This window comes from Bos indicus x Bos taurus, chromosome 16, assembly GCF_003369695.1.
Source record: "Bos indicus x Bos taurus breed Angus x Brahman F1 hybrid chromosome 16, Bos_hybrid_MaternalHap_v2.0, whole genome shotgun sequence".
NCBI lineage: Eukaryota > Metazoa > Chordata > Mammalia > Artiodactyla > Bovidae > Bos > Bos indicus x Bos taurus.
In genome coordinates, this window is record NC_040091.1 from 68,358,351 (window position 1) to 68,385,461 (window position 27,111).

General features: G+C 42.3%; 1 protein-coding gene across 1 annotated transcript in view; it reads left to right on the forward strand.

Annotated features, from left to right (window-relative positions):
• Window positions 1-27,111, forward strand: part of PTPN14 (protein tyrosine phosphatase, non-receptor type 14) — a 196,240-nt gene that overhangs the window by 53,923 nt on the left and 115,206 nt on the right. Inside the window, exon 2 of the mRNA XM_027565607.1 lies at window positions 18,634-18,943. Within this exon, the coding sequence (XP_027421408.1) occupies window positions 18,770-18,943 (174 nt within the window). The 5' untranslated portion in view covers window positions 18,634-18,769. The remainder of the gene's footprint in view (window positions 1-18,633; window positions 18,944-27,111) is intronic.

Below are 27,111 nucleotides of genomic sequence, written 5' to 3' on the forward strand. Positions count from 1 at the left end.
AAAGCTAAAATGTGGGATGTGCCAATTTTTCATGTAAGCGTCTAAGAACTTCCCCACATTTTGGTTTATTTTTTTCACTCCTCCAGTATCAAGATTGGCCTCTGTTCATTAGAAGGAGGAGTTTCAGGATCCAGGGAGGCTGTTTTTGTTTTTGAAACCGAGGAAGAACCATAGTGGCAAATTCCAGGCCTGTGTTTAGAGCAGAGGAGCTCAGGGAGTGAGGGCCTGGCTTTTCGCCTTCCAGCCCCTCCAGTCCCAGTTCTTTCTTCTCCTCCTGACCCTGGGTCATCTAGCAGCTTTGTCCCTCTTGTCCTAATTCTAGGAACTCAAAGAGTGCATTTCTCTTAAGTGGTAATTAACTATATTCCACACTGTCAGCTGGTCTTGAGCTCTGAGCTCCATGTCCATGGGTAGAGACTGTTTTCTCTCTATTCCTCCAAACTCTAGAAGAGTCACAATAAAGGCTCAGACTGCAATGCATGATGGAAGATGGGACACCACACGGCCAAGTGGAGACCATGTGAGCTCCACTGCTAGCTAATGAGCCCTCTTAGGTAAGTTACTTAAAACTTGGTGAGCTTCAGTTTACTTATCTATAAAATGGGTATGATGCCTAGTAGAAGGTTGGTGACGTGAGTACTGGAAATAATATATATTACTAAACAGAGTTTAGTGTGGAGGAAATGCTCCGTAAGTGGTAACTGTGACGTCTGGCTTTTGGTCATGAACACTTAGTGATCAGCACCCACTGACCTTCACTCATTGACCCAGAGTGGTGCCAGCATCTGTACACGTCTGTTCTCAAGGAATCACCACTTATAAAGGCTGGAAGTCTTCAGCGCCCCCTGGTCATCCATCTTCATGGATTTAGACTCAGTGCAGAACCACTTGTATTTGCATTTAGATTAGCCTCTGTAGTATCTGAATGGTGGAGGTCAGGAGTTGGAGGTCTAAGTCAATTGTATTTCAGATTTCTTTCCCCATCCACTTCTCCCAGCACACGGTCCATGGGCCCTTCTTTGTCCAGTCTAGCTTCCTCTAACGAGACCCTGTTCTTCGGTCACAGACATCCTGAAACCAAGCGGGATGCTCCTCTTCTCACTGAAGGAATCCCGAAAGCTGACTTCAGGGTGTTCGAGGGGACCTTTCCTTCCTGGAGAAACGTTCCTCTTTTCTCAGCCTGGATGCTTCAAGGTGCCTTTTGTCTTGACCCCTAGGAGAGATAGGAGCTGACTAGTAAGTACTCAGAATAAAAATTACAGAACACAGTTAAGTGTCCAATAATGTTAGCTTGGCTGCTGCTGCTGGCGGTGACGGTTGTGGGAGTTAAGGGCTTGAGCTCATTTATAGTGGATCTTCCTTTCCACAGTCCTTTCAGAATAATTAGTAGCATGAATAGTCTGGTTAGACTCAGTCCAGTGCTTTCTATTCATATAAACATGTAAGTAATGTTTACGGCTAAGCCCAGGGTGTTGAGATTGCATTTGCTTTTTCACACACAGTTTGATTTTTCCTTGAGTTACTAAATGTTTTACCTTTCCCTTTGCTGGCTTTTCTTTAATCGATTATCCAAGTCTTCCCACACATCTCCAATGGCTTTGTGAAACTCCTTTTATACAACTTTCCACATGATCCAGTCTTGTCGGATACTTTCACACCCCCTCTCTTCCCTCTTGCCTTCTGGAGACATCTCTTTTGGAGCCCTCTGACTTCCTGTTCCATCTGGACTGGGAGGAGTAACACTTCCTTGTGAAGAGGCTCAAACAGTTCCCCTACTTTCAAATCTTCTCTACTTACAGCCCACACACTCACAAAGCAAAACAAAACAGCCTACCCACCCCAGCAAACAAAACAAAACACCTCCTATGTTGTACCCCTCAAAGGTAGGCTAGCAGAGCCAATTTAACCCGCTCTCCCAGGTTTTTCCAGTCTGGATTTGCATTTTTTTTTTTTTTTTGCTGGGGGTTTCTGAAATCCCCTCCTTTCATCAAGCTCGGAGCTTTTAGCATTTGTGTCTTGTTCCTCTCCTCAGTTTGAAGTGATCTTTCAGTTGGGAGAAGAGCATAAACATCTTTATTTTGTCAATTAAACTCATCAATCTCCTAGCTTCTAGCTCCATATTTGTAGTTACTGATTGGATTCAAGCAACTAGATGGAGCAAGGAATTGAATCTGCGTATTCCAGACTGATTTTATACTTTCTTTTTCCTTTGCCGTATTCTTTTTCTTCATCTGGTACAAATGAAAACAGAACTCGGTTTATTTGTTATTTTTTGGTGTCTTCCTCTAGTGAGAGATCTTTTCCTTCAAGTAAAGATATGGGATGAGATGGTTGGATGGCATCACCGACTCGATGGACATGAGTTTGAGCAAGCTCTGGGAGTTAGTGATGGACAGGGAAGCCTGGTGGGCTGCAGTCCGTGGGGTTGCAAAGAGTCGGACACAACCAAGCAACTGAACTGAACTGAAAGATATGGGAAAACTGCTTCTGTGTGCTGTGTTTTCTGTTGAATCATGAGCTCATCTCAATGAGATAAGTTGTAAAGATAGCTTGTCTCATTTCACTTCTGCAACTAGAAGAAGATAAGGGGAATTTAGAGTTAATAGGGAACCATAGAGATAAAGGGCAGCAAGCTAGTACCTAAAAAGAGAAGGTAAGAAAGGAAAGATTAAGTTGGAATCTGAAGTAGTGCATGTCATAATAAGTGTTAAATATTTGAAGGTGTGATGTAGAGATGATGGCTCACAGTTTCCCTCTTCAAGATGAAAGACTGTTAAGGAGAAGTGGATAAAATTAGAAGTAGAGATTTAAGGGTATTTTACAAAGAAGAAATTTCAACACAGTGAAGATTGTTGTTGGAATGAGTTACTGAAATATGGTCACCCTGGGCCATTTTTCTTTGTTGTGTTTAACCATCATCTGAAAGTTCTAACCTTGTGACTGAGTGCCATTACATTTTTTCCAAATCAGTTCACTCTCCTGTGAGAATGTCCATGAGCAGGTAGTAGAAAGGCCTCTTCGTTCTTCACTACTTGCTTGTTTGAGCTGCAGTATTAGAATACTCATTTACCATCTTGATTTAACTGCTCTGGAGAACTAGTGATTATGACAATGTTTGAGTAAATGGAACAGTTTCAAAACACTGTACGTGATAGTAAGATCAACAGAGTGTTTTAATTTTTATTCTTGTGCTGTATATGTTTGGACCTTCCATTGCTTCTGTCTCATGTCTTATGTTTATGTGAAATAAAATGAGCTTGAACGTCACCTTCAGCCAAAAAACTGTCCATCCTTGAAGCTCTTCTTGAGCCACCAACCTTTGTCATTTCCCTTTCTACTTTTTGTAGGTTATCCTAAAGCCTAAAACAGTCTCCAGATGGTTGGTGTGCGTTTTCATTTACTCCTTTCCTTCTTGCCCTTGCTAATCTCTTTACAGCTGCTCCGAGCATTGATTGCTCTTGGTTTTTATCCTTACCTAGGATTTCCTACGACTCGGTAGGGAGAGAGGGTGTCTTTACTTGTTCTTTGGGATTTCCCACAATCAGTAGTCTGTGCTGAGTGAATAATAGTTTTTGAGGAAATGATATATAAATATAAGGAAGTACAGTCATTTGATGTTCAGGCCAAGTAATTTCCATGCTGCTGCTGCTGCTAAGTCGCTTCAGTCGTGTTCGACTCTGTGTGACCCCATAGACAGCAGCCCACCAGGCCCCACCGTCCCTGGGATTCTCCAGGCAAGAACACTGGAGTGGGTTGCCATTTCCTCCTCCAATGCATGAAAGTGAAAAGTGAAAGTGAAGTAATTTCCATAGTTACCTCTTGATGGAGGGCAACATATTCCGTTTCTCAAAAGCTGTCCTTAGAACTGCTGCTGTGTTACAGCACTATAGCTCTGGAGAGAGGGGATGCCATTTATTGCAGGCTGGATATTGGAAGGTGTTCTGTTTCCCAGACCTCTTGTCACATGGAGCTTTGGGGCTTTGCTGTCTCCCTTTTGGCTTGAAATTTTCCTTTCTGAGGCTTTTCAGGTTTTGGGGGAGTTGTGCTGATGGTAATCCAGTAAGGGAAGGAAGCTTTAACTTAATCTTTATACTTTGACTCTCAAGTTTAATTTCTGTTTTATCATATAGCTTTTTATTACAGTATTTAAGGAAACAAAGGTATTTCAGTCATTGTACAGGTGAAGAATTGGAAGTCTTAGCAATTTGTCATGGTTTCTGCATTTTATAGTCCTTTGGGAATCGATTTAGAATTATACAATGAGACTTGAGACTTAAAAACGTGTAGCTTTTGACTTTATAACACTCCCTCTTATCTATCGTAAAAAAATGATCAGAAGTCTAGGCAAATCTTCTTTACCAATGGCAAAAAATCAGAGCAAAGCTTTCAGCAATGGAGAAATATTGATCTTTCCCATAGAATATGATGTAACAGTTCAAACTTGTTTTTTAAAAATTTTCTGTAATATGGAAAGAGAAAAAGTAGGAGTGAGAAAGAAAGAAAGAAACAGCTCAATGTTGTACAGTTCCAACTATGTAAACAAATTTAAAATATACTTAATTAAAAGAATGGGATAAAATGGGCAGTTTTATATTGATCTGAGTCATGACATTATGAGTGACTTTATTTTTTCCTTTTAATTTTCTATAATTTCCAATTTTCTTTTAATTAATTTATAAACACAAAACCTTAAAGATTATTAAAAGTTTTAAAGGGAGAAAAAGAATGACATTTCTAACTCTAATAATTCAAAAGAATGAAAACTCACGCATGTTCGACAATTAAGTGACTTTGAAAGTTGCTCAGTTTTGTCAGACTCTTTGTGTCCCCATGGACTATACAGTCCATGGAATTCTCCAGGCCAGAATACTGGAGTGGGGAGTCTTTCCCTTTTCCAGGGGATCTTCCTAACCCAGGGATCGAACCCAGGTCTCCTGCATTGCAGGTGGATGCTTTACCAGCTGAGCCACAAGGGAAGCCTTGTGATTAAGTGGCTTTAATTAGTTCTAATTTTGAAAAGGAATGCTTGATCCCAAGTGACTTTTTTCCTTTTGCTTTTACTCAAGGGATGATTATATATGATGCTGAAAGCCATATGGTTAGTGAGATAGTGTTCTAAATATTGATATATATATCAAGAGGGCATATATGGCGAATGTGCATCCTGCCATATAATCTGATGGTGAAAGACTGGACTTTGGAGGGAGCCTCTGGCACCTGCTTGCTTAGCGACTGGCCAGGTTGTATAGTCTGTTGTCTTACCTGTAGATTGGGATTGTGATGATTAATTGATATGATGCATGAAAAGTCTTTAGCTCAGTTTTGGCACATAGCAGTTAATCACTCAAATGATGCTGTGGCTGAAGTGATAAATGATAGCTGATACAATACTACTCCTGAAGGAAGACTGCTTCCAAATTTCCTTCGTATAGTATTTAGGAGAGGCAGAGACTAAGTGGTTTAAAGTAAATTTGTGTGTGTGTAACACAATATTCCAAAAGCCATAAAGACGAAGTAGACGTTCTGCTTGCCCTCCATCTCTCTGAGGATGGATGGAAAGGGCCCTCACCTTTTTCCGAGCTTGTATAAGCAGAAACGCTCAAGATGACTGGTGAGCTGCTTTCCCCCTTCCATCATCTTTTCCAGGAAGCCAATAGTTTTAGAATTTTTAATGAGTGTTGCTCTGAGTTCATAGGTTCAGATATTCCTAATTTATTAATAACTGCATGATACCAAAAATACTGTGACAATTACAGAATTTATTTGGTCATAACTCTACTAGGGGTTGTTCTTAGTCCCGCTCTCTGCTATAGATAATGTTTACTGCAGCATCCTTGCATGTAACCTTAAGATCCATTGCTTTTATTTCCAGTTAGTTACCCCAAAGTGGCATTGCTGAGTCAGAATATGTGTTACTTACAGTGCAGAAGGATTTGGGGTTATAGAAGTTGTGTAAAACATTGTTGGTTCCTGCCCTCTAACAATCTAGTTGAAAAGCAGAGATGCATTTTTCCCCAGGGATTTCTTTCTTTCTTTCTTTTTCTGTTTATGTACAAAGATTTCAGTAGATGTTGTTTATTTCCAGGGAAATTTGAAATCCTTAACATTTTAAAATATAAATCAGAGCAAAAGGGGGCCTCTTGGATGAGATTTACTCTGTATAGTCTTTGCTGCACTTGTTAGATATGAATTTGTTAGAACTGTATATGTGTAAGTTTTTCAGTTTTTAAGAGCTAAAAGTCCCAATTGCGAACTGAAGTACTTGACATTTGCCCTGGTCCTAACCGGGCTCACACCATAGAGGGCACAGACACCCCCTGTGCAGGGAAAGAATCACGCCATGTGCAGTGTCTCCTTTCTCAAGGCCCAGACTTGCTCTGCGAGATGCAGGCAGCTGAACAGATCTTCAGGTTTGAGGTCACTGATCCTAACACGAAGAAAATGTTCTTACAACAGTGAAGTTACTATGCTATGTTAGAGGTAGACAGATTTTTGTACTGTCACTCAGAACGACTTAGTACAACATAAGTTTTACCAAGTACCCACTGTGTGTGTGTGTGTGTGTGTGTGTGTGTGTGTGTGTGTGTGTGTGAAAAGAAAGGATAGTTAGGGTGGGTTTGCCATGCATTGTCGCATATGTGTACGTAGTCTTCCTACATGAAGGGACGTACTTGTCGCATGACCATCTATCCATATGTAGAAGCTTTGTTTTCTCCCATTAGTAATTAACATTTGATTGCATCAGTTGGGATTATGCAACTCTCTGACAGCTGACACTAGTTCATACCTGTTTCCATTCTTTCTCCCCTCTGATTCAGCATCTTGGCTCCCGAGAGGTGGTTGTATTATAATACTTTAGAACCCACTTGGCTGTGTTCCTGACTCACTGGGCGTCCTGTCATGGTTCTCCATCAGCGGGACCAGTAATTGCTTGTTTTTCATTCATGTTTTGCCTCCTTATGATGAATAGCCTTAACTTTAAGCATTCCAAAACCATTGATTTGTTGGCAAACTGTTTTTGTTTTTTAATTCTTTGGGGACTTGGCGATAGTCTGGCTTTTCTTGGGCTTCCTGCAATATTCAGTGAAATAACAGTAACAAGGGCAGCAAGAGAGAACAGCCGCAGGGCGGACCACATGCCAGGCGCTGGGCCAGCCCCCAAATGGCACTAAACTCCTATCATTCCTCCAACGGCTCTCTGAGGGCTGGGACTCTTATCACCCCCCATGTTACACATGGAGAAAGTGAGGTGGCTTTGAAGTAGCTTGTGCATGGAAACGAGTCCACATCGGGGCGAGGCTCACTGACGGGGCTGGAGAGACTCGGGACAAGGCGACGCGCCCAGGGAAGCCAGCGCTGGATGGCGCAGACCCGGAGGGAGAGAGTGGGCAGAGGTGCTTGGCTGCTGCCTCTGCAGAGGAAGTGACACAGATGAGTCCTCCCATCCGAAAGCCCTGGACAGGGAACTCAGGGCAGGAAGGAAGCGGAGGAAAGGGAGGTGTGGAAACTGGGCTGAGGGAGTTCACTTGCTGCAGCCTCTCACGAAGAGCCCCTGCTCTTCATCAGCTTTGTCCCTTCAGGGTGTTCATCCCAAGGGCAGGGGGGTGAAGCAAGTGAAAGGTATGTTTATCTTCAGCCAGTTTTCTTTTTTTTTTTTTTAATTTTCACAAGTGAGTCACATGACCAGGCTGGAAACCCTCGGTGACGGCTCTTGCGATTGTTTCTGAAATTGGTTTTTGAAGAGGTTGTGTGTGACCTGTGCTAGGATTACCCCACTGGGTGGCATAGACCACAGACCAGGACTGTAGGAGGAAAGCCATTTAGGTAAGAGGCCTCGGGGGTAGGGGGGTGTGCCGTGGGTCAAACACGACCTTGTCCTGTTGCCGTGGCCTCTGGATAGAACATGCTAGGGCTGAAAATGGCTCAGCCGCCTCAGGGTCTGCCTGCACCGTGTCTGAGTCATGTATCTGGGGGGAGCAGCAGCAGGCTGCAGAGGGCGTGCCGCAGTCCTCCTGATAGAATGTGGTGGCTTGCTTCAGTCACTGTCATTTTCCTGCCACCAGGTCATGGCTTCCAACCTGCTTCCTGGATTTTATTAGAAATGGTTCCTTGAGTCAGAATGTGGCAGGTCAGATAGTGTCATTAGGAACTGGTGAGATCTTGAGCTCTGCAGCCTTGATGCCCTGTCCTGTGAAATGGGGTGTTAGGAGGCGCCATCTCCTAGGGCCTTTGGAGTTAAAACTCAGCAGGGCACCCCTGGCCTCGAATCTCCTTTAAACACGGAGGCGCCCATCATTGCCTTCTTTATGTTCTGACACTTGCAGGAATCGCCCAGTCTGGTCACTGACTGCGATTGGCTTGAACATTCCAGGACACACATCACCATGCTGTGGGTGTAGACACTGACAGAAGAAAGAGCTAGAATTGAGAGCTGCAGATTCTACGGTCTCTCAAAGAAGGGTGGAGTCTTTAGGACAAAGCATTCCTGGCATGAATAGACAGAGAGAACTCATTTAAGGAGTAAACCCGAGTCAGGTATTTTGATACAGGTGATTATGCAAGTTGGACAGAGAAGAATCCCTTATCTTATGCCCAATTGATTGTTCTCTGTATTTTATCCAACTTGTCACTTTACCTACCAAAAGAGCTATTCCTGTCATCTTTTAAAAATGAAATGAAATACTCCACTGTCAATTTGATCTACTTAGATGTAAGGTTTACTTTGGAAGGGCAAGAGGGGTTGGGTTGGAGGGAAAATATTGACCCTATTTTTCTGTAAAATACCTCTTGCAAAGTAGGCACTGTTATCTGTTACACCAGGTTACTTTCAAAGTACCACTTAAGAAATACTTCTTTATTAAAAGAAAAAAAAAAAAGCAGCTTCTTAATAAGGAAAAGATGGCAAGCACAAAGCTGTAGAGAGTGGTCTGAGCCCTGACATGCCTGGCTCCAACCCTTAAGACCTGTCTACTCATGGCCAGTAGGCCAGTATTGCTTCACCTCTACCCACCCTTCCGACCCTGAGTTCCCCCACCCCATTCCTTTTAAGCAAATTCCAAACACCGTATCATTTCATTGGTAAATATTCAAGAGGTACTTTGAATGCCTTAAAAGTTTAGTTAAGTGAAAAATGGAAATTTTCACATTTTAAGGTCCTTCTTGTGGGAAGAGCCTGTCTCTCTAGAAACCTCAGGGCAGTAATCCTCAAAGTTAGGGGTGGGGAAATGATTTTTTTAAACATTGACCTTGGGGGACCTTGTCAACTGCTTGTTTTCCCAGAGTTGCCTTCTGCAGGTCTCTGTTTCCTCTGCATCTCCCTGTCCTCCCCTCTCCTTCTCCCTTCCCCAGTTAAAAATGGCAGCATCTGATACTTTTTGGAACTGGTTTGCTTCTGAGTATAAGAGCAGAAATAAAAGGGAACCACATGCTTAAGGAAAAAAAAAAAAAGATTCCAAGTAACAGAAGCTTTACCTTCTCAAGAACCATTTTTTTTTTCTTGTTAGTTTTAACCACTATGAATGGGACTGTTTAAAAGTATATTCATTTTCTGCCTTCTTAACCAGAGTCCACTGGATGTTATTTAATCATTCCCTTTTACTGCAGATTGTTTTCAATACAGCTGTTGTGCACACGCTCAGTCATGTCTGACTCTTTGTGACCTCCTGGACTGGAGCCCGCCAGGCTCTTCTGTCCACGGGATTCTCCAGGCAAGAATCCTGGCGTGGGCTTCCATTTCCTACTCCAGGGGATCTTCTCAACCCAGGGATCGAACTTACACCTCCTGTGTCTCCTGCACTGGCGGGCAGTTTCTTTACCACCAGTATCATTTTACAGTTTATCTGTCACCTCCCTCATTGCTGATTTTATGCCCTGCCAAGGTGCTTTTCCTTATCCCTTTTGAATCTGTTAGGGGCGGATTTAGCTATATCAGTTCAGTTCAGTTCAGTCACTCAGTCATGTCTGAGTCTTTGCGACTCCATGAATTGCAGCACGCCAGGCCTCCCTGTCCCTCACCAACTCTCGGAGTTCACTCAGACTCACGTCCATCAAGTCAGTGATGCCATCCAGCCATCTCATCCTCTGTTGTCCCCTTCTCCTCCTGCCCCCAATCCCTCCCAGCATCAGGGTCTTTTCCAATGAGTCAACTCTTCGCATGAGGTGGCCAAAGTACTGGAGTTTCAGCTTTAGCATCATTCCTTCCAAAGAACACCCAGGGCTGATCTCCTTCAGAATGGACTGGTTGGATCTCCTTGCAGTCCAAGGGACTCTCAGGAGTCTTCTCCAACACCACAGTTCAAAAGCATCAATTCTTCGGCTCTCAGCTTTCTTCACAGTCCAACTCTCACATCCATACATGACCACTGGAAAAACCATAGCCTTGACTAGACAGACCTTTGTTGGCAAAGTAATGACTCTGCTTTTGAATATGCTATCTAGGTTGGTCATAACTTTTCTTCCAAGGAGTAAGCGTCTTTTAATTTCATGGCTGCTGTATAAAGGTATGTAAAGTTAGAGCGAATGAACTGTGAGAGTGTTGTTTCCCCAAGCAAAACTGTATGTTGTTGGACTTAGGGGCCCTGTGATATTTGAATGCTCAAAGGCTGTTTTGGCTCTGTTTCCTGATTTTCAGCCATGTTCTGCAGAGATGTTACCATGTAGCTACCTTTCCCATGGGTGAGGCACCCCTGTGATGGGGCCCTATGGTAGGAACCTTTCTTCTCACTCTAAATACAGCTTAAGAAGGGCTTGAAAGGCCAACTACATAGTGAGTGCATGAGAATGTTGGAAAATGTATTTTTGGACACACTTCTTGCATCTCACCACTGAATGTTTGAAAGTGAGTTGGTGGGAGAGAAATAAATGGATTTTAAAATGTGGCCATTCTGTTTTTGTTGTAGTTGTTTAGCAACTGAAAGAGATTTGCATTTCAGACCTTGCACAAAAATTTTATTTGGCTAAAGATAATTAGACATATGGGTATATGTGAAATTTATAGTAGAGACTAATAGTCTGATTTTTTTACTAAACAAAATGAACTTCCTTTCTGCTATTCTGTTTGAGTATAATTGCTTTACAGTGTTGTGTTAGTTTTGTTGTACAATGAAGTGAATCAGCTAGAAGTATACACGTATCGCCTCCCCCCTGAACCTCCCTCCCACCCCCTCCATCCCACCCCTCTAGGTCCTCACAGAGCACCGGGCTGAGCTCCCTGTGTTATACAGCAGCTTCCCTCTAGCTCCCTACTTTATACATGGTAGTGTTTATGTGTCAAACCCAATCTCCTGTTTCACCCCACCCTCCCTCCTTCCTGCTGCTCTTCAAAGAGGGAGTCAGAGAAGACATTTTCATCCCCTCTCACCCCATGCTTTTTTAAAACTCCCCTTAGGAAAATGACGTAGCATTTTTCAAAACCAAGCTGTGCCTTATGCAGGTTTATACACAGGATGTGTGAGTTACATCAGTTTTTCCCTTCTCACACCCAGACCAGGGTTACATAGTTCTGTGAGGTGTGCTTGGGAGTTGTGATAATATGGAATGCTGGAGAGATTCCAGAAGCTGTTGGTAAACAAAGAATGCGGCTCATCAACAGTTAGCTTCTGCTAGTGATTTCAGAACTTACATCTTGTGGGGCGGGGAAAGAAGGCAAGTATATGTAATACAGCATGAGAAGGCAAGAGAAAGTGTGATGACCGTCTTGAAGATTTGGGTTTTAATTTCTGTCTTTCATTTTTCTAAACGCCGTACAGGTAATTTAATAAAGAAGAGTAAGCTGTATTTGGTTGACATTATGAAAGATCTCTCTACTTTTAACCCATCATATTTAAAGATTTATTAGATCAGCCAAATAATTTTTTCTGTATGATGATGAAGCTGTCTTTGCTTTATGTTTTTAACTGGCAGGATTTTCACTGATATGTTCAGATAAAAAGAATACAAAGTAATAGAAATTCACAGCTGATAGTTAAAGATGGATATGTACATGTTAGAGGTTTGGGAAATCTGATGGATTAGTCAGGAGTGGGTTTTAGAAGTGACTTTAAAGCTTTCTGTACGTTCTCTCTTACTGTTGCCTATTACATGAAAGGAGTGGGGTGTTTACAGAGCAAATATACCAACAAATTGCTTTCAACAGTCACGGGCACACTGAAACACTGACCCATCAGTAGTTCCGGTGTAGTTTTTGCAGAGAGCTTCTGGGCATATGGCATCTTTCTGGTCTTCAAGACCACCCCCGGAATATGGCACATCAAAGGCTGGAGAAGTGGAACTTTTAGAAATCTGGGTAAAACTTTTCCCCCAAGAAGTACCAGGGAGCTAAATAATGTCTCATGCCATTTTTTCCATGGTTTAAGCCTCTCTTAAGCTTCCCCAAGTCAGATTCCTCCAGTCTCCTGAGGTCATCTGGAGATGCCTGTCCTGCCCTGGTTTCAAAAATCTCAACTGTTTTTTTGGATTCATTCTTTCTTTCATCATAGCGACAAATATTTATTCAGCTTCCTGCCATGGCCAGAGCTCCATTTCCAGGTCACAGTGGAGCACAGAGCTGAATCCGATACTGATCTTTCCCTTCAGAATGCTACTTGGGAGCCCAGAGGCCTATGGGAGATTCTTCAGTGTGAGAGAGACTGGGATGTGCCTACGGCTGTAGCTGCTGCTGCTGCTGCTAAGTCGCTTCAGTCGTGTCCGACTCTGTGGACCCCATAGACAGCAGCCCACAGGCTCCCCTGTCCCTGGGATTCTCCAGGGAAGAACACTGGAGTGGGTTGCCATTTCCTTCTCCAATGCATGAAAGTGAAAAGTGAAAGTGAAGTCGCTCAGTCGTGTCTGACTCCTCTCGACCCCACAGACTGCAGCCTACCAGGCTCTTCCGTCCATGGGATCCTCCAGGCAAGAGAACTGGAGTGGGGTGCCATTGCCTTCTCCGAGACACAGTCAAATGAGTTATAAAACCAAAGACAGTTTAGAATCAACCTTCTACCAAAAAACAAGCAAAAGAAACCAAACCCCAAACCAGTCGCTGACACCACGCACTCTACACACGTTATTGCCTGAGATGACAGTCTTCTGACCCACTGAGGATGGGCTGGTAATGGGACATTTCCTCTAATGGCTGGTTCATTTCTGCTCTAGATGTCAGAGTCAGGGGGATGGCAAGAGAGCAGTGCTGGGAGAGGCCGTGATTTTGTTTTACACTTGGTCAGGTTTCACCATGGAATTGTCATTGCTTCATGCTAAACTTTATATTCTTTGTTTTGCCTTTTTCTTTTTAAATTTTTTTTTGAGGGGGAGGGATGTGGGCCATTTAAAAAGTCTTTATTGACTTTGTTACAGTGCTGTTTCTCTTTTATGTTTTGGGTTTTTTTTTTTTTTTTGCTGTAAGGCATATGGGATATGTCTCCTGACCAGGGATCTAACCCACACCCCCTGCATTTGAAGGCAATGTCTCCACCACTGGACCACCAGAGAAGTCCCTGCCTGTTTTCTCTTTTAAAAGACTTTGTCCACAGTAGGTGCCAAGATCCTCAAGTCCTTTTGAAACACACCTGCTCTGCTATCCTTGAGCAAACCCAGCTCACAGCTAGGGGCATAGGAGGGGAAAACACCCACACTTACTGAGCACACCCAGGAAATGTTTTCTCATTGGCACCTCACAAACACCTGGGAAGAGATTATCTTTACAGGTGAATAAAGCCACTCCAGTACTCTTGCCTGGAGAATCCCACGGTCAGAGGAGCCTGGTGGGCTACAGTCCATGGGGTCACAGAGTGTCGAACATAAATGAGCAACTGAGCACAGTCTGAGGTTGAGTTTATCTTTATGAATGAGTAAACTGAGAATAAATAATTGACACCCATTCTCAGCCTCTCTGGATGAATCCAGTTCTCCTACCAAGGTTTGAGTGTGTCCTGTTCCCTGAGATTAAACTTTGAATCTTAGAACTGCTCAGCTCATTTGGAATTCTCTCTCCTTCTGTTAAGTGAGTGACTTTTTACACCTAAATATATAATGTTGTTGTTGTTGTTTAGTCACTAAGTTGTGTCTGACTCTTTGCGACCCTATAGACCCTGCCAGGCTCCTCTGCTCATGAGATTTCCCAGGCAAGAATACTGGAGTGGGTTGCCATTTCCTTCTCCAGGGGATCTTCCTGACCTAGGAATCAAACCCATGTCTCCTGCATTGCAGGCAGATTTTTTACCACTAAGCAATCTGGGATGAACATAACCACAGTTCCACTATTGAAAACGAAGAAAACCATAAAACATTCATATCATCTCATTTCTACTACCTATTTCAGATTTCCCTAATGTCTTATGTGTTTTATAACTATTTTTTTTTCCAAGCTCGGTTTTATGAAGGTCACTCATTGCATTTTGTTTTTATAACTCCAGAATTTCTCTTACTCTGGAGCAGTCTGCCTCCAATCCTTTCTGTTCAATTTTTTTTCATGACATTGACTTTTAGAGGAACCAGACCAGTTTTCTTTTAAGCTTTTTTGTTGACAGTTTACCTGGCAAGTGTCTGGCAAAATGAAGATTTCAAAAGTTCTTTAAAACTTAAAATAAGTATTTTCTAGGAGGTGTATTGTCAGATGTTGCACCTGATGTACCATTTTCTGTAGCTAGTATATTTGAAAAGAATCTTTAGTTATAAAAATAAGGCAGTTGTAAAATGTTAGAACAATTCAGAAATACAATTGGCCCTTTGTAGCCACGGGATCCACATATGTGGGTTCAACCAACTTCAGAAATATTTTTGAAAAGGAAAGTTCCAGAAAGTTCCAAAAAGCAAAACTTGAGTTTGCCAGACTGGCCAGCTCTTTCCAAAGCATTTATATTGTATTAGGTATTGTAAGTAATCTAGAGATGAATTAAAGTATAAGATAGGTTCTTTGCAAACACCGTGCTGTTTTACATAAGGACTTGAGCATCCTCGAATTTTGGTCTCTGTTGAGGTCCTAGAACCAATTTCCTGCAGAGACTGATGGATGATTGTACAATATATGAAATATAAAATGAGAGTTCTGCTTGATACCATCACCATGGGGCCCTGAGATAACAGTCATTTTGGTGAACTTACTTTTTCCCCCATTTATTTGTGTGTTTTTGCTCATTATAAAAACAGTGTTTATCTGTGCACATTGTTGTACGGTGTACTTTTAATCCCTGTATTATGGATCGTGTCCTGTCAAATATGTATTTAAAAGCAGGGACTGTGTTTAGCAGTGGCTGGGATACATGTGCACCAAGCCAGCCGCATTCTTTCCTAGGTATTCAGAGTGACACACCCAAAGGTGAAGTGCCGGCCCAGGATGAGAAATGTGACTTGTGCCCACAGAGCAAATATTTTTCTCTCTCTGAGCCTCTCTAGTTTTTCAGTATAGGGATCGAATCTTGATGTCTCCTGCCCTGTGTTTTAGCAAGTTCATGGAAATGTGAGAGGGGTAAACTCTTTAAGGACTCCGTAGTTGAATGCTGATACTCTCTCTCTTTTTTCTCCTTTTTTGGGTGGGTCCCTCCGTGTTTTTTTCTGCCGATATCAGGAGATCATCAGGTTGGCCTATCTTGGAGGTAAACACGACACTCTGCCAACATAAAGTGATTTAGAAACGTTCATCTATTTTACCAAGCCCAGGTCTCTTGCATATGTATTTTAAGCCTTCATAAAACATGTACCTGTCACGCTAAGGAATGTGCCGAGGGCAGACATCAGAGGCTGGCCCAGGGAGTCTCGGGAGTGTGTTTGGCTGTGTTGTAGGGTTGTGTCCTGACAACCTCCTGGCTTGAGGCCTGGGGTGATTTCTGACAAGGAGTGATTTCTAAATATTGAAGCCATTAGAATTATTAATTCAAGAATTCCTGCAAGTAGCTATTCCTGTTTGTCTATCTAAGTGTTGGGGGCTCAGAGGTAGCAGCCTGACTTGGGGAATCAAATTAACAAAACGATCATATGAACAGGAGATGGTTCTTTATGCTTCATGGGAAACAGAAAGTTGAACAGAGAGGCCATGTGGACACGTCTGGCTTCTTTGGAAGATGAGAGCATTGGAAACCTTCCAGTGAGAGCCTTGCTGGCACAGGGCGGATGGTAAAGCTGCTTTTGTTGTTGTTATTTTATTCTTGTGTTGTCCATGGCAATAATGTCATCACTGGCATTCATGGGACATCTGGGGGTCAGTAAATCTTGTTATTAGTGAGTTAAATTTGGTGTAGTTTGGTGATGGGCTTTTGCATCAAGCATTTTGTAAAGGAATAAAATGAGAATAGGGTGGTTCCCCACATCTGTCTAAATATTTGGTGAAAAAAGGATACAGCTGTGATTTTAAATACATTAAAGAATTCATGTATTCACTTTTTCTTAAAAAAAAAAGTTGCAGACTAACTCATCATTAATTACTAATTTATAATTAATAATTAAATGCATATTCATCTCATTTTCTATCACCCAATAATAAATAAGATAATACAGTAAATAAAATAAATATAAGTATTAAAAATAAAGACAAATAATGTTAAAAGAGGAGCAAGATTAGATTTTAAGTTCAGGATCAATGAATTGCTTAAATTATTGAATCCCACTTTTTCCATCTGTAAAATAGGGATTATAAATCAACACCAGAGAGCTGGTAATGGGGTTGAAATGAGACAATAAATTTAAAAGTTTAAAAAAAGTTCAAATTTCACTCCTTCTTTCTTGAGCAGACAGGCTGTATTATGTAACAACCTAAATAGGAAAAGAATTTGAGAAAGGATACATGTATGTGTATAATTGAATCACTTTGTTATAAACCAGAAACTAACACAACATTGTTAATCATCTATACTCCAATATAAGATAAAAAGTTTATCTAAAAAAGAATAGAGAAGAGACTTAAGAAATTTGAAGTTAATGATACTTGAAGCAAACTTTGTGATAGCTGGGTAAAGAGGGGCAATGAGAGATAAATATCTTATTGAACTCCAAGTATTGCTGCCCATCTAAGACTTCTCCAACCTTATGGTTACACTGACTTCAATACAAGCTGTTGGATGGTTTTAATAGAAGGTTGGTTCTTAAGTAAACATAATATTTTATTCACTGTGTTTTCCCCGATCATTAAAGCAGTGTTCACAATAATAAAAACAGAAAATCAAGAGTAGTCAAAGGAACATTAAACCACAAAGTCTCTCATAATTCTATTCACCTGAAACAGCCATCATTAAAACTACCATGTGTACACTGAAGGAGCTTCCCAGTGGCTCAGAGGGTAAAGAATCACCTGCTGTGCAGGAGAGAGTTCAGTTCCTGGGCCGGGAAGATCCCCTGGAGAAGGGCATGGCTACCCACTCCAGGCAAGTATTCTTGCCTGGAGAATTCCTGGCGGGCCGCAAGTCCATGGGGTCACGGAGAGTGGGACACAACTCAGTGACTAACACTTTCACTTTCATACATTGAAAGAGATTTTCTTTACCTGCGTTGTCATAAATATTCAGTTTTTAACTCAACCAGAGTTAATATAGTAACTTTTCCTTCTGTCATCAGTGATCTCGCAGCACACGTTTTGGTTACCTATTTTTTTCAATTATAAAAGCGATGCTCTGTAAGTAGATTAAGAATAAATCTTTGTTAGAACACACAGAAAAGTAAAAGATTTCTCTCCCAAGAAGCAGCCACCCAGCAGTTTTCTGTGCATCCTTTCAGAAACACTTAATATATACACAAGAATATGTCTTTCTCTACGTATTTTTAATTTTATGCAACTGGAATCTATGCATACAGTAAGCATCTTGCTTTTTTAAATTCCATTTAATTCCATGTCCTAGATTGCCACACTAAAAACACTAGCTACCTAGCCTAATTCAAACAACTTTGCAAATGATATATTTAGTTCAATTGTCAGTGATAACACATTTTTACACTCTGTGGGTATAGTACTACTTACGTAACCAATCCTCTGTTGATAGAGAAAATGTTTCATTTTATGCTATATGTACATGCTAAGTTGCTTCAGTCATGTCCAACTCTTTGCAGCCCTATAGACTGTAGCCCACCAGGCTCCTCTGTCCATGATTCTCCAGGCACAATACTGGAGTGCTACTTATAAACAATTTTTCAGCGGATGTCCTTTTCAAACTTGGACAAATGTATCTCTAGAAAATATTTCTTGAAGTAGTTCAGAGAGTAAAAGGATATATACATTTAAAGTTTTATGTATTATTAGTAACCAAGCTTTGTTTTTTAGCATTTCATCAGTTTATACTCTCACCAAAAAATGTTACCCAGCATTTTCCTCAGTGATGGGTATTACTAATTTTTTTTTGTCTGTGCCTATCTAATAAACGAAATATGATCTCTTAAAAAATGTAAATTGAAGTTGCATAGACATTGGTTTGAATACTGGCTTTGCCATGTGGGTTCTTGGATGAGTCCTTTCAATTCTCTGAACATCTATGTCTCTAGCCATGAAGTGGATCTTGTCATATCACCATTGTAAGATAAGGTCAAGTGCATGGGTTCCACCAAGGCGCTTGGGAGCATCAGTTTGCAGGCTCTTGAATCTGGGCCTCAGGGGGGATGTGCTCATGTGGGAGGAACGTGTGCCGCCTGGAGCTTCCCTTCCAGCTCGTAACCTTGCTGCTACATTTGTGTTTGCAGCGACCCTCCGGAGCGCCACGCCGGGCATGGACGCCTTTTTCCGCACGGGTGGTAGTGCCCCATCACGAAGCTGCTAAGGCCATCTCAAGGGCGTGGGCGCCAGGACACGAGGGCAGCATCCCAGGCCTGCAGAGCCATGCCTTTCGGCCTGAAGCTGCGCCGGACGCGGCGCTACAACGTCCTGAGCAAGAACTGCTTTGTCACCCGCATTCGCCTGCTGGACAGCAGTGTCATCGAGTGCACGCTGTCTGTGGAGAGCACGGGGCAGGAGTGCCTGGAGGCGGTGGCCCAGAGGCTGGAGCTGCGGGAGGTAAGGGCGCGTGTGTGAGGAGTGGAGCGGCCACAGCACAGCCCGGGGACCCGGCTTGTCAGCCTCAGCCTGGTTTCTAAGCATCCTGTGATTCCCAGCATGGCCTCCCTCGTAACACCTTTCGGTGGATGCGGGGACCTGCTCTGATGCTGTGAGAAGCAAGGATACCCCCTAGAGCTTGCATGGGGCTGGGGGCGGTTGGGGGGAGGAAATAAGGGTGTGTGTGTGGCAGCTCCCTTTGCTTTCAGCCCATGAGGAGGCTGTAATGAGAGTCTCCTCCCCTAAGTCATTTACTCTCTTTAAAAACAATCAAGTGGGGTAGCTGGGGTTTTGATGTTCCAGCTACATATCAAGGAGAAAACTCCCACATACAGGGTGGATATAGCTGCTTTTATTTTTCGTTTGTTTCTATACTATACTCTTCAAAGAGGGTAAAAGAAAAAAGCATTTATTGCGAGCATGACCATTGAAGCTTTTTTTGTGGGAGCTTGTAAAATGGGAGTTTTGTTCCTCTTAAGATTCCTCATGACCCATGTTTTCTTTGGGCTTTAAGCAAACTCAGGGTTCACCATTTAGACAGTCACGTTACCTCTCTTTAGAAGAGACTCTTAGAGCAATATGCCCTTTGGTAATAAGCAAGCCCTGCTGTTTTGCAGCCTTATAGACATTCAGGAGAAGAGACTTTTGAGAGAGACCCACTCAGGCATTTGTTTCTTGAGAGCTTTGTAGGCTGGTAGGTAAGGGACCGTGGTTGAATGGTTGCCAGCGTTGAAATGATGGCAGACCCCTGAGAGTCAAGCCCTCCTTAGGGTAAGGAAGAGCCTGTGATTGCCATGGGCCCTGGGATATCATTGCCCAGTTCTCAGGGTGGTCCCTCTGAAAAATGATCACATTTGATCTGTTTCCTCACCTCTCAGGATCCACACCCTCTTTCCATTTGCACAAGGAGTTGGGGTCAGGGAAGGTCTTCCTCTCCCCTTGGCACCTACCGCAGGCTGCCTCTTAGCCTCTGAAGGACTGTTTCACCTCAGCACTTGTTTCTCCAACTGGTCTTCATGTTTATATATTGGTTTCAGTGTTCAGGTCTTCCTTTGACTTTTCTTTTCCTGTGGAGGAGACTGTCCTGCCCAAAGGATACATGTAGCTTGGTAACTGACACAATTGAATAAGCATGTGAAAGGTTCTGACCTTGGTGGTTGATAGTTGGCTCTTTTTACCTTATTAATAGCACAATGGGGTGTACGCATTTAAGCATCCGTGTGTAAATCGGCATAAAACATGCATGTTTTATAGTTTGCTGCTGCTGCTAAGTCAGTCGTGTCTGACTCTGTGCGACCCCATAGAGGGCAGCCTACCAGGCTCCCCCGTCCCTGGGATTCTCCAGGCAAGAACACTGGAGTGGGTTGCCATTTCCTTCTCCAGTGGATGAAAGTGAAAAGGGAAAGTGAAGTCTCTCAGTTGTGTCTGACTCTTAGTGATCCCATGGACTGCAGCCTACCAGGCTCCTCCATCCATGGGATTTCCCAGGCAAGAGTACTGGAGTGGGTTGCCATTGCCTTCTCAGCTTTGTATTAAGAAAATGAAATAAATTTTTATTTCAATTTTGATATACATTAATTACAATTGGTGTTGTATTAGATAACTTAAAAATAGACTCTAGGGGGGAATCCCTGGTGGTTCATTGGTTAAGACTCTGCGCCCCCAGTGCAGGGGGGCCCAGGTTTGATCCCTGGGCAGGGACCAAGATCTCACATGCTACAACTAAGAGTTCACATGCCACAGCTAAGACCCAATGCACCCCAAAAAACAAAAACAAAAAGCCCAAAACATTGTAGGGGATTTCCTGGCAGTCCAGGGGTTGGGACCCCATGCTTCCATGGCAGAGGACACGGGTTCAGTCCCTGGTTGGAGAACTAAGACCCTGCAAGCTACATGCTGTGGTCAAAAAAACCCCAAAAAACATAGGCTGTATTTTTTAAGGCAGTTTTAGGTTTATAGCAAATTTGAGTGGAAAGCACAGTGTCCCGCCCACAGTGCTTCCCCATGATCAACACCCCACAGCAGGGTGGCACCTTTGTTACAGTCAGTGAACCCACATTAACACATCCTATCACTCAAAGTCTGTAATTTACTTGAGGGTTCACTCTTGGTGTTGTATGTTCTGTGGATTTTGGCAAATGTACAATGATCTCTGTCCATATGGTAAACTTGTTTTTTAATGAACAGTGATTTTTTAAATATACTCAAGCGTTAATGAAAAAGGATACGTGTTTTAGGGTTAAACACATATTCCTCTTCCAGCAAAATGAAAGGTCATCCTGAGGCACCTTGGGTCACCAAAGGCCTCGTTGTCTCTCTGCTGGCGTTTGACGGTGTCCTGTATGACTCCATCCTCCTGTTACTGAATGCAGGTTCCTGTGTTACTGAATGCAGGTTCCTGTGTTTGATACACAGTGAGGCCAAACCGACATGTCTGAGTTTGGGGCCAAAAAAAGGTTTATTGCAGGGCCAAGCAAGGAGAACCGTGGGCTTGTTCTCAAAAATCCCTGAACTAATACGGTAAACTTTTCGAAGGTCAAATCTGGTTTTGAGTGCACGGCTTTGCTGCCATTTCGGTTCCCAGGCCTGGTTCATGTGATCAGTAAACAGTTATCTCCTGGGGAAGCAGAATATGACAGGGTCCGTGCTCCCAAAACCCCAAGAACTGAGAGAATAGGAAAAACAAGAAACAAAGAAAGGGAACATCCTGTGCCAAGGTATAGAAACAGGAAAGAACATGGAATTTTCAGGGAAGGGCAGAGGGTAATTTGTACTGATCTGTGTGCGTGCGTGCGTGTGTGTGTGTGTGTGTGTGTGTGTGTAGGGGTTATGGAGGAGAGGAAGGAGCAGGTGGGCAGATAGGTGGAGACCACTTTTGAAGGGTTTGATGTGTCTAAGTACTTTTAACTATTAACAGATCCCATAGGACATTGTTCCTAAAATGTGTCACGAAAATAATTAAAATAATCACCACCTTTGAATGCAGCGTGTGCTATGCTGAGCACCTTTTGTTGATCAGCTCATTTAGTGCTTCTTACAAGCCTGCCAGGCGACTGACTACCCTTGCCGTCCACTTTTATGGTCCTGACTCCACTGTTCTAATTCCCAGGGATGTGTGGTGGCAGAGAAAGGGGCCGTGGTAAGATGCTTTGAGAAACACTCTCATAAGTCCTACAGTTAAAAAAAAAAAATGTGTTGAGCTCGGTGTTGCACAGTTATTTAAGCCTTCTAATAAATACTCTTTGACTCCTTTAGGGAATAAAACACTGCCTTGAAATAGAAAGCCATCAAAAGATTCCAAGCTGAAGCATGGCACAGGCACCTTGCCTTATAAGAAAGAACCAAGTGGTAGGAAAATGATGGGGACTGGAGTGGCCGGAGGAAGTAAGTGAGCACAAGTGTGAGCCACTCAGTCGTGTCTGACTCTTTGTGACTCCATGGACGATAGCCCGCCAGGCTTCTCTGTCCGTGGGCTTCTCCAGGCAAGAATACTGGAGTGGGTTGCCTTTCCCTTCTCACAGAGATGCCAATTAGACATAACAAGAACCTGGTAAGAGGAAATAAAATGAACCCTTTAAGAAAAAAAAATTTAATTCTTTTGAATGAGTTCAGAAAAAAAGGTATGAGTTTCTGACTGGGAACTTTTATTAAGGAGGAGACTTGAGAGATACAGGAGGCTCAGAAAATTTAGAATTCTGATAATACAGCTACAATATATTTGAATCAATGAGTTTACCCTTTCCCTTACCCCCAAATAAAATCTTGTGTGGAACTCCAATAGATAAGATGGAGCTGCTCTGTTTGCTGAGGGGATCGATAGGATTTTCTGGAGTCCCATCTCCTTGTGCCTTTCCCACCCCCCACATGGCTTGAAAAATAACTGCCCTAGATTGGGAGAAAAATAGCTAAAAACAATGCTGCCTTATGATTAACTCTCATATTTGAAAAATAAAAACATGGAGAACAGCAGAGTTTAGTGGCTAGGAATGTGAACTTGAACCAAACTGTCCGAGTTTGAATCCTGGCTCTGTCACTGACTTGCTCTGTGATCTTGGGTAGTACCCTGTGCTTTTGTTTTCTCATCTGTGAATGCAGATGGTAAGGGTAGCAGCCTCCATGAGCTGTTGAGAGGATTAAGTGAGTTAGTTTTTGCAAAATTGCCACTGTATCACAGTGTTGGGCACACAGGAACCACTCAATACAGTGGTCTCCTTGGCAAGACAAACCACTCAGATCAGACAAAGAGAAATATCGTATGATATTGCTTATATGTGGACTCTGAAAAGAAATGATACAAGTGGACTTATTAACAGAAACAGACACAGACTCACAGACTTAGAGAAGGAACTTACGGCTGCCAGATGGGGATGGTGGGAGGAGGGGAGTTAGGGAGTTTGGGATGGACATGTGCACACAACCATCAAGGACCTGCTCTGTGGCCCGGGGAACTCTGCTCAGTATTATGCAACAACCTAAATGGGAAAAGAATCAGAAGAGGATAGATAGCTGCATATGGATAACTGAATCACTTTACTGTACACCTGAAACTAACATAGCATTGTTAATCAAGTATTGTCCAGTATAAAATAAAAAGTTAATAAAAAAGATATTACCCAGGCCCCTCCAGAGATTGGAGTCTCTCCCTTTCATAAGTCTCCTTGTTGCATTTTTAGGTGGCTCAGTGGCACCCCTCTCCAGTACTCTTGCCTGGAAAATCCCATGGATGGAGGAGCCTGGTGGGCTGCAGTCCATGGGGTTGATAAGAGTTGGAAACGACTGAGCGACTTCACTTTCATTTTCACTTTCATACATTGGAGGAGGACATGGCAATCCACTCCAGTGTTCTTGCCTGGAGAATCCCAGGGATGGGGGAGCCTGGTGGGCTGCCGTCTATGGCGTCGCACAGAGTCGGACACAACTGAAGCGACTTAGCAGCAGCAGCAGCAGCAGTCATAGAAACTATGATCTACCACTGAGCCAAAATCTTTCAGTTCCTTGAACAGTTACTAATTTCAGATTGTGCTGTCCAGTAGGATGGCCATTGGCTACATGTGACTATCGAGCGCTTGAAGTGTGGCTAGCTTAAACTCACATGTGCAGTAAGTATAAAATATACAGCAACTTTTGAATATCTAGTATGACAAAAAGTTAAAATAATCTCATTCATCATTTTTATATTAATTACATAAGTAAGTAAGTCAGTGTTAGTCACTCATTCGAGCCCGACTCGTTGTGACCCCATGTACTGCAGCCCACCTGGCTCCTCTGTCCGTAAGATTTTCCAGTCCAGGATACTGGAGTGGGTTGCCATTTCCTCCTTCAGGGGATCTTCCCGACCCAGGAAAGACCCAGGGAAGAAGTTGCATAATAAAAGCATAATACTTAGAATGACCATTTTAAATAAAATTTATTGAAATTTGAATTTTACTTCTTTGTACTTTTTAAAGTAGCTACTAGAAAATTTTAAATTAAGTATATGGCTCACATTATATTTCTGCTAAATACTGCTGCTCTAAGAAAAGCAAGGAGGCCACTTTAATAGTAATAAGGAATATAAATAATTACAATAAAATGTAAAAATATGCTGGAATTACTTCCTTTAGGAATAATCTTGACTACATTTTTTTTCCTGAGTTATTTTTGTTAGAATGTAATTGCTTTATAAATTTGTGTTAGTTTCTGCTGTACAATGAAGTGTATCTGCTTTGTATAGATATATCCCCTCCCTCTTGGACCTCTCTCCTACCCCCACCCCCATCCCACCCATCTAGGTTGTCACAGAGCCCAGAGCTGTGCTAGACAGCAGGTTCCCACTGGCTGTCTGTTTTTGCATATGGTAGAGAATTGACTATACTTTTTCCCTTGAGGCTCAGAGGGTAAAGCATTTGCCTGTAATGTGGGAGATGTGGGCTCCATCCCTGGGTCGGGAAGATCCCCTGGAGAAGGAAATGGCAACCCACTCCAGTATTCTTGCCTGGAGAATCCCATGAATGGAGGAGCCTGGTAGGGCTACAGTCCACAGGGTCGCAGAGTCAGACATGACTGAGCGACTTCACTTTCACTTTAATTAAAAAATAATAAATTAAAGAGAGATAAATAATAAAAGTACTTGAGACTATTCTTCCTGGCCATATTCTATTCAAGACAGAAAACTTTTTTACTAGGAAATCCAGCACTTTGTGGAAGGATGAATTTGATAACTCTTGGGTCTCTTCTAAGGCTGGAATAAGAGTCCTGGTTTTAAAGGAGCCTAAAAAATCCATAACCGTTTCATAGCGTTGGTGATTATCCTTTAAGTTATCCCCCTTTTCTTTTACAAATTTGTATTTTCATCTTTACTGAAAGCTGATTTATCCAAAGCTAGAAGTTATGGTAGAAGCGTCTCACATTTTGCTATTTTCATAATGGCTAGAGTTTGTAAAGGTACAGCATCTTAACATGCATTTCCTTTCATCAAAGTAAAGCTAGCCTACACTAAAGACATTGCTATGGCTTGATTTTATGTTCATCTTTTGGGAATTGGAAATTTATCTGTGATAATGGGAGTCCTCGAACACCTCATTCCCTGGCCCCGTGAGATAATAGCAGAATTTGCTGGGTTTTATAGCCAGCTTAAACGCATCTAGATGTGTTTGTATTTGCAGGGGACTAAAATAATCAACCATGATTAAGAAACGATTGAAGAGTAGGCTGCTGGGGAGATTTCTGAATGTTGTACTGTGTTTCCTCTTTGTAAAGATTATAATGTGAAATCTTATCAGCTTAATGTCAATTCTGTAAGGTAAATTGGCACCGTGTCTGTTTTCTTGATAGACAGATTGTAGGTGAGGTAATCCCCTGGTCTTCATCTTTTTGTGCATTCGAGTGAGTGGTATAGCCTCTGAAGGAGGGGTTTTTCTTGGCTAGATTTGCTTCTTGGGTCTGTGTTACTCTGCAGTTTCTTTTCCTGTACTTTTATGAAGAGATTGCCTAGGAAAATGAAGATGGTCCAGTTGTTAATTATAGACGTGTCAGTTATAGAAATCCCAGACTACCAAGAGTAGAGGTTGATTGTGCATAAGTTGTTTTTTGCAGTTATCCAACTGATGTATGGTGGTTTATTTTCCAAAGCTATTGGAATTTAATTGCGTGAACTGCTATTTCAGAGTCTGTGTCTAGTCATCTTTTGAAGTATTTTCCATACCTCAGTGAAGGTTTGAATGCTTGTATGTAATTCCTCTATATTTTATGTGGAGGCATCTCAACCTTTCTGCTTCTTAATTTACAACCGAACTATATGCTCCTACAGAGAAACCCTTACAACCTAATGCAAGGTATTTTAAACTTTTGCTTCTGGATGATTACCTCTTCAGAATGCTTGAGATAAGATCACTGGATTTAATCCCTGGTCCCTAGTAATTGCCAAAACTGTGTCTGTAACCCTTATAAACAGTTAGCATTTAAGCTGTGCTGTTGGTCACAAAACTAGAAAAACAAAACCCTAAAAAAAATAAAAACAAAACGTTACCCTCATTAATAGCTACTATGGGGGATAATACCATTTTTACAGATAAATGGACAGCAAATCAGAAACATCTCAAATTGTTTTTAAAGGCCTTCTTCACTATAGTCTTTTGATGATCCCACAAGAGGGATCTAGCTTTCACGCTGGAGGATTTACAGGCCAATCTGCCACTGAAGAAACCTATTTTTGTGGGCTCACATACACTTATGCTTTCCTGTTAATATGCAAAACTCCAAACCAAATAAACCAGGAAGCTACTCATATGAAAATGACAGTTTAGGGTGACTCTTCTTCCATTGTTATTTTAGTCGTGCATTTTTAGCAGTTGATTCAGAGATGTGGTTCCTCTCCCTGGGAACTGGTTCTTCTGTCTTCTTTTTCTTATCTGCAGTGAACGCGTTGCAGAATTCACGGCACCAGAGCTGTTTTTCTCTAAAGAAAACTAGAGAAATAAAATGGGATTTAGAGCTCACACAGAGGTATTGTGAGGCTTAGATGGACCTGGCTTATGTTTGGTGCTTTGGAGATAAACCAAGCAAGTGTCTCAGGCATTTTACTTGGGCAGTGCGGTAGAATCCTTTCGGTCGTGGAGGAGGGGGTTTCTGTTCGGAATCCACCACGTTTT